At 42.8% G+C, this 8004-nt stretch overlaps 2 protein-coding genes across 2 annotated transcripts in view; one reads left to right on the plus strand and one right to left on the minus strand.

The window, feature by feature from the left end:
• Nucleotides 1–3926, minus strand: part of coq9 (coenzyme Q9 homolog (S. cerevisiae)) — an 8583-nt gene extending 4657 nt beyond the window's left edge. The window contains exons 1-4 of the mRNA XM_008296806.1: nucleotides 3825–3926; nucleotides 2173–2410; nucleotides 1949–2084; nucleotides 1473–1615 (exon numbers count right to left, since the gene is read on the minus strand). Of these exons, the coding sequence (XP_008295028.1) occupies nucleotides 1473–1615; nucleotides 1949–2084; nucleotides 2173–2410; nucleotides 3825–3882 (575 nt within the window). The 5' untranslated portion in view covers nucleotides 3883–3926. The remainder of the gene's footprint in view (nucleotides 1–1472; nucleotides 1616–1948; nucleotides 2085–2172; nucleotides 2411–3824) is intronic.
• A 757-nt stretch (nucleotides 3927–4683) lies between these two features.
• Nucleotides 4684–8004, plus strand: part of ciapin1 (cytokine induced apoptosis inhibitor 1) — a 13565-nt gene continuing 10244 nt past the window's right edge. Inside the window, 3 exon segments of the mRNA XM_008296807.1 lie at nucleotides 4684–4731; nucleotides 6686–6848; nucleotides 7173–7326. Coding sequence (XP_008295029.1) covers nucleotides 6692–6848; nucleotides 7173–7326 — 311 coding nt within the window. The 5' untranslated portion in view covers nucleotides 4684–4731; nucleotides 6686–6691.

Below are 8004 nucleotides of genomic sequence, written 5' to 3' on the forward strand. Positions count from 1 at the left end.
ACCTTATCACACCTGTCAGAGTTTCAAAGGATCGCAATACAAAGAAACCTTTTGGAGAAGACGAAGGAAAACATTCAGCCACAAGGATCCTAACAAATGGCGTCTGGCTTAATGTGTTGCTCCTCTCCCCTCATTTCTTCTTCCTGCTCCTCCTCTCAGTGGAATGCAACATGTGGACTTAAAAGAATGCGAGCATGGACAATGGTGAAGAAAGCACAAGAGGATTTTAATGTGCCTCACTATCTTATGGTAGTTTAAGGGGTTCTTAAATGTTAAAGCACATCATATCTTGATAAATACCCCAAAACTTAATCATAGTTGGACAAACCCTTTTTGATTTTATCTGTTTGGTGTATAATCATATGTCCTCAGGGAGAGATTAAGATCTCATGTTTAGACTCTTTGCGATGCTCTAAATGTGAGATATTTAATTTCAGCAGGTTTAACTCTGTATAACTACGAGTTCATATAGTTCTAAAGTAACAGTGGTGCTTTCAGAGCAGAACTCTGACCACCTCATGACCCCCCTGTGACATAGGGGCACCGCATCGAACAACCCCTCTGGGAGGGGAGCCCTTCGTGATTGGTCAGCTATTTTACGATTAAAAGACATTTCACCTGAAAAACCGAGGATTTTCTACCAGCCACAGAATCTCCCACTTTGTTCTCTCATGTTACAATTCAACTGCCACATCCTGATCAACTCTGGTCCAAGCTGAAGTCACGAGTCTCCCAACTCCAAACGCTGCTGCACCCGCCAAGGACGCTGCAAGTATCGAGCTTCTGTCTCTAAACGGCTGCTTCAGCATTACAGCTGGCCTTCAAACAAACATCCCAAATCTAACAGTTTAATCTGCTGCTTCGGGTGAAAAGACTTTTTGCTCCACATTTGGTTTCTCACTCTCAGATTCTGACTCAGCATTCTCATCATCGTTTGTATTTTATGTTTGTTGTTGTTGTTATTTGTTTGTTGTAGTTAGTAATAAATGTGTGTGTATACAGTTGTTTCCTGTGTTTTCTAGAGCTTACTTTCAGTCACTTTATGTATCCGGTCTTTAGTTACCTGAGCTCCAAGTTAATTCCCTGACATTATAAAACACTCTGGACTCATCACCAAGAGTAAACAGTTTATTAGAATTATTCAGCTGACTCTGAGATTTATAATTTAAAGGTTGGTTTTAATAGTTTTAATTTATGCAATATTTAGATAGAACTTTGTAGAACTTTATTGATCCCTTTGGGACGGTACCTCAGGGAAATTGTTGAATTATTATATTATTATATAATTATTTTGCTTTATGGTGGAAATAATAATTATTAATAATACCCTCAGTTACCATGGAGACCTAGCAGGTAAAAATAGAACCCCCTTTGTGACACTGAAAACTCTGGCCTTTGGATCAACACTCCTGCTGACCCACTGGTCTGGCTTCATGGTTCGGCCCGCTGGACTGTGATGTGTGGATACGTACTCGGCCTGACCCAGCTGGATCTGGTTGTGCTGCTCAGCCAGAATCTCCGTCAGCTGCGAGTTGCACTGAGCGATGAAATGCAGAACCAGATCTCCTGCTCCGTTGTAGAACATCCCGCTGGACGCCGAGGACAGACCCAGAGTCTGGAGCAACACAACAACAACAACAACAACAACAACATTAACAACAACAACAACAACAACAACAACAACAGACAACCTGACATCTACTGCGCTGCTCATTCTCATTTATTAGATTTTTGTGTTACCAGATTAAATAAAAACATTTAGAATCAACATGTTCAACACACAGGTTTTACTGATTCTGGAGAAAATGGTCTCTCTACATCTGCATGTCACAGACGACTGCTGGAAAACTGAATATGTAACCATTATTTCTGTTTTATCTGTTTCTCTGGCTGATAAACGGCGTCTATTCGATGTGTTTTGTGGTTCAGAGGCTTCACAGCAGCTCACCTCAGCTCCGGCAGCGATCGCCTCCATCGACCAGCCGTGTTGGGGGACAAACTCCAGCGCCGCCGTCAGGATTCGAGCCTGAAGCTGCTCCTCGGTTTCATACTCTTCGCCCTGCTCGCCGCTCTGGTCCTGGTAGCTTCACGAACACAAACACTGACATGAATAAAGCTCCTGACGTCCGGAGCGGCATCTCGTAAACCACAAACACTTCCGCTCTGCCTCACCTGGTGTTTGGCCGTTCGGGCTGCTCTGCTGCCGGGTCAGATGCCGAGTCATGCTGGGAAGCTTCTGCCGTGTCATGTTCTGCAGAGTGGGCCTGGTAGTGCTCGTGGTAGGTTGTGGATGAAGATGAGGACGGAGGTTTGTCAGATTTGGACTCGTCCTGCAGCCTCAGGGCTGCTCGGTGGAAACCTCGACTCAAGCCGGGGCACTGAGGGTTCGCTGCCGTCGGCGCAGCAACAACTGGAGAGAAGAAACATCTGGATTAGCTGCTGGAGAGTCCGTCACCAACTCAAGCACTTGTTAACACAGTGTGCCGATGATCACGTGTGTCGCTACAGCCATCAGTCACGTGTGTGTCCTGTCTGTGAATTTGTTCCTTGCTATCATTTAAAGTGTGACACTAATATTGGATGTCGTTAACGAGGTTATACAAATAATTTAAACATCTGATGGGGAGCCAATGTGATCAAACTTCACTATAAAAGCTCACATTTACATACAACTCAGATTCAAAAAGGAGAATTTACATTTATTAGGAACCACATTTAAAGTTTTCCCGATTCTCTATTTAACTCCCAACGCCACAAACAAACGCATTTTTACATAAATCTAACGTTCAGGAGCACATTAGTGGTGGAGAGAGTTTATGATGCATTCGTGTCCACTGCACTGGAGGGCTGCAACTAATTCAAATTTTCTTCAAAAAGTGAAATGAAGAAAAATATGTGATCAGTGTTTCTCAAAGGCTAACATGACAAATGTCTCGTTTGGTCAAAAGATATTCAGTTTACTGTCAAAGAGGAAAGAAACCAGAAAATATTCACGTTTAACAAGCTAGAATCACAGAACTTAGATTTTTCCTTTTGAAAAACTGCTCAAACCCATAAATCAATGATCAAAACAGGAAGCAGGGAGTTTAATAACTGGCACAGTGGACAAAGGAAGGAAAAGGAAGGGCTGACGGTCACGACTGATTCATATGCAGACATGTTCTTCACTGTTTTGTCCACAAAAAGTCAGAAAGTAGTAAAAAAAGAAGACAAAGATGTTGCTGCTTCATTTCTTAGTTCAGTTTGAACATTTTTAAATAATAGTCACTAGATGCAGCCACAGCAATGATTCACTTTATGACTCCTACATTTAAAAAGCTAAAAACATCTGACGTTTTTACTTTAACAAATTACAAAAATAATTTAAAACCTAAACAATATTACGTTTGGCTAATCTGTGGGCGCTACAACATCTAAACAGTGGAACTTTAACGTTAGTGTGTTCTTGTCAGTTAAAAACAAACGAAGCTAAATATAGTTTACTGGAGTCCGACAGCTTGTGTAACCGCAGCGCCTCCAGCTGCAGCAGCCTGTTTTCAGATCTAACATGCGATGTTAGTGAGCTGACTGAGCTGCAGCAGACCGACGAGCTCCACCGAATCACGTCCGACCTGCTCATGATTCGGGCTTTCAAGCCCCAACAGAGTTAAAGTCACACAGTTCTGTCCTTCATGATCACCTTCTCTGTGGTGACATTAGCGCCTAAAGCTAACGCAGGCTACCAGCTAGGCGGCTAAAACCGGGAGAACAGCCGCTGCAGGAGTCATTTCACGGGCTGTCCGTTACCAGCACGACTCAGCACCGGCCCGGCGGTCCGGTCTTACCGCTGCTCAGCCCCCGTAGTGCCCTTCCAGCCCGCAGACCTCTCAGCAGCGCCGCCATGTCCAGCTGCACCGAGCGGCTGCGTCACTCTACTGCGCCATCTCGAGGCGCACCGCTACGTCATTTCACTGCGACCTTGACAGAAACAAAAACAACAACAGTTTTGCCTTCAAAATAAAACTCGCAGATTTCAAGGTTTCAAGGATTCAAGGTCTTTTATTGGTCACAAACACAGTTACACATGATGCAACGCGCAGTGAAATACATTGTGCACCTGTCCCACACCGAACAATAATAATAAGAGGAATAGAATTAAGGAATAAAACACACAATAAATTTAAAAATATATATAAATATACAGAGAGAGAGAGAGAGAGAGAGAGAAATAGCAGAAATAAATAAATCAAACCAAATTATCAAACATGTGCAAAAGGGAATAAAATAAATAAGATTATATACATGGGTGTATATACAAGGTGAAAAAGTGCAAAGTGACCGGTTGGGTTGTTATTGAGTCTGTTGTTTCAGGTTCAGCAGACGGACAGCCTGAGGAAAGAAGCTCCTCCTCATCCTCTTTTTACTTTGTTTAGAAGTCGCAGCAAAATAATATTGTGAGGTCTTCATCATAATATTTAATTTAGTCAGGTATAATTGTATATGTGTATGTCACATTGTATAATATACGTATATGTATATATTTAACTTGATCAGAAATATTGAATAACCCATAACACAAAAGTGACAAAGCACACACACACACACACACACACACACACACACACACGCCTTGAAAAAAACTTGAAATGTTATTATTATACTACCAAATGTTATATCTTATTTTGAAAACGGAAACCGAACGCAGCATTTTCAATGCGTAACTTGACAGCTGAACTGCCATCAAGATAGCAGGTGAGTCGCAGTCAGATTAAATGTGTTTATTCAAACTATTTAGCCTTCAGAATTATTTTAGAACAACATTACACTAATATCAGTGTATCGTGTTAGCATGTAGCCGTGTGCCGGCCTCTCGCGGTGTTTATTCCGGGTTTAGGAGTCTGATAACCGCCGACACCGGCTCCTGCGTCACGCTGTTTGTCCTCAGCAAGCTAACCGCTAACTGCTAATTAGTGAGTCTGTCACCTGAGTTAACTATTACGAGACTTTTATAAACACGTTTCTCGACTGTTCCTTGTAGAATCTGTGGTTTTAAGAAGGAGAACCTTCGAGAACATCCTAAAGTTCAGCGCTACTGATGTGACATTTAGGCTAGCAGTTAGTATAATTGTTAATAATAAAGGTTAATTATAAAGGTTTAGCTGTTAGCTTCATGGTGTTTAGAACAGGCTCAGGTTATTGTTTCAGGTCACTCACTGATGATTTATTAACATTTGAAGTCAAATGTTGAGGCTTAAACAGACAGGCTGATGCAATGTGGTTTGTTGGAGTTTTAATTTGAGTTGGGAAGTATTCAGTAACCTCTAACATCAGAAGGACAAGACGACTGTATGAACCAAAACATCTGAAATCCATCATTTTATTCAGACTTTCTGTTGTGACTCCAAGCTGTGGCCTTGTTTGCCCTTTTGCCAGTGATGGAGGAAGTACTCAGATTACATCCTTTAGTAAAAGTACCAACACAACCACCAGGGCTGCAGCTAACCAGCATCTTCATTTGTAATTAGTCTGTTTGTTATTTTCTCCATAAACACGAAGTAGTTTGATCTATAAGATGTTAGAAAATGGTGACAGATGTGGATCAGTGTTTCCCAAACCTGGAATGTCATGTTTCCTGGTACAAAGAAACCAGATCACACGTGTATGGTGCTGGAAACAGATCATTCACATACATTTAATCCAGTGTGCAGCAGTTTGAGAGGATCTGAGATGAACTTGTTAAATCCAGGTGTGCAGAACCTGTAATCAGGTGTTTTCTGGCACAGAATGAGTTTTTCAGGAGCGACTACACACAACAGTAATCATGACCGTATGTAAAGACAACAGCTCTGCTGCTTATGCTTATAGAAATCTGAGGGTTTTTCTGTTAATTCTGACCATGTGACAAACAAAACGGTCTGTTATGTGCAGTAAATGAAACCCAAAGTAATAAACGGGGAGAAAAATCTATTTCTGCTGGTGATTTTACTGCCTAAAACCTTGTTAGAGAGGAAACATCTTGTCACTATAGGAGCTCCTATAAGACACTGAGTCTACCCTCTGAATACTCTTATGAATGAAAAATTTACGTTTTTGAGGTTATAAAGGTTTGGCTAAAATGTCTAAAAACACGTTTTCACTCTGTCATAATGGTTTACTGAGTGTACGTTAAAACTCAGTGTGCAAAACGTGAGATAACTTCAATACTTTTTGAAGTATTTATACTTCTAATGTGCTTCCAGGTAGGCTCAGTCACAAAATTACACATTTCCTCAGTTTGATTGCATCAGTACGAAGCAGCTGATATCAATTAGTGTGTAACCTTTAGTTTAAGGTGTGAAGTTTGCTCCGATGTAGTCGTTTGTGGAACCAGGTTGAATCAGCGTCATGCAGGTGTTTGTCAGTACGCTGCTCCTGTTGCCCAACTCCAGCCAACGTGGTGTGACTGAACTTCAACTGGGCCCCATTTCCTCTGGAGCTGCAGAACGAAGCAGCTTTCTGACCTTCACTGACTGCAGTTTGAGCTTAAAGCCAGGATCAACCGCTAGCCGTCATATTTACCTTCCCAGCTTCAGTATTTTAAGAATGTTGTGGTATAAATACCCTCCTCCTTTGTGTAGAGCTGTTAGAACGTCATAATGGAGGCCTGTGCTGCTCCAGTGTTTGTTCAGCTGAGTCACGTTCCACCTCATGTTCTTCCTCCCTCCAGGAGATCATGGCAGACCTCGGCATCGCACCCGGCAATAAGGTGATGCTGGTTTGGACTCAGCCGTCGACGCCGGCAGCTCTGAAGCAGTATGCAGAAGAACTGGGCGCTGTGGTCGGCGCTGACGGCAAGATGGCCGTGGAGAACATGGAGAGGCTGCTGATGTGTGAGTTCACCTGGTTCAGAGCTACCGTCGAGCAGCAGGGCTTTGTTTATGTCACGTATCGACACATTCACAGTCACGACTCAAGTGAAGTTAGTCAAGGACACATGTAGATGTATTACAGGACCTGATGTTATTTAATTCTGTTAAACTTCAACTCAGAACACTGTAGACTGCTCCTTTATTATCAAGACATTCAGGAGGAACATTTGAGGAGCTTAAAGGTGTTCTGAAGAGCTGCATAAGGTTTGATGCAAACAGGAAACAGTCAGATATGAGATGCAGCAGGTTGATATCTTCATCCCACTCATCCTGCTCTCTCTCCAGCCTCTCACGCCGCCTCCTCCTTCGACTGGGTTCTGTCCTGCCTCCTGGCCGACAGCTCGTCCATCCACAGCTCAGAGACTCTGGCGGAGATGGTCCGAGTCCTGAAGCCCGGAGGGAAGCTGGTTCTGGAGGAGCCCGTTACAGGTACGTCCACGTTCTGCTGCAAGGTTACAAGGGTTCTGGTGGGAGATCTTCTCTTTTGGTGCAAATGAAACCCGATCCGGTGAGAATCTTATCCGGCGTCTCAGAAACTTCAGAAAACTTCTCAAAAGCTCAGCACTGTTTACTCTGTTATGCAGTCGTTTGTGCTAAGAAGCTGGTTCTGCAGCGCTGGAAGGAGGCAGAACTTCTGTCTTTCAGCCGTCTTTCCAGCAGGAGGAAATCAGACATGTCTTCATAGACAGATTGGAGGAATACAGGAAGATCTGGGGGCCAGTGATCACCTTATTCATCACTCATGCAGCGCTAACATGAGGCGTCACGGGGCAGCACGCCTCAGGGCTGGACGGGGGCGGCTTGGTTTCTCTGTTAGCTTTGTTTGCTTGCTTCCTAATAAAAATGTTTGAAGAGAAATGCCAGATTAAAAACACGGTGGCTGTTTTACAGCTTCGGCTTTTCTCACAAAACTTCCAGTTTGCAGTGACTCGTTTATCTTCTGCAGAACATCTTTATTGTCATTGTAACTGTAAAACTAAAGTGTATGCAGAACTTTTTTCAAGTGTAAAACAGTGAAGTGAAATAAAATGAATAAATAAAGTAAGTCTTCTAAAAGCAACTATAAAAGGATGACTTTCAGCGCACATACCAGACGGGTGATATTCTACATCCAGGC

The sequence above is a fragment of the Stegastes partitus genome, unplaced genomic scaffold (genome assembly GCF_000690725.1).
Source record: "Stegastes partitus isolate 25-593 unplaced genomic scaffold, Stegastes_partitus-1.0.2 Scaffold1152, whole genome shotgun sequence".
Lineage (NCBI taxonomy): Eukaryota > Metazoa > Chordata > Actinopteri > Pomacentridae > Stegastes > Stegastes partitus.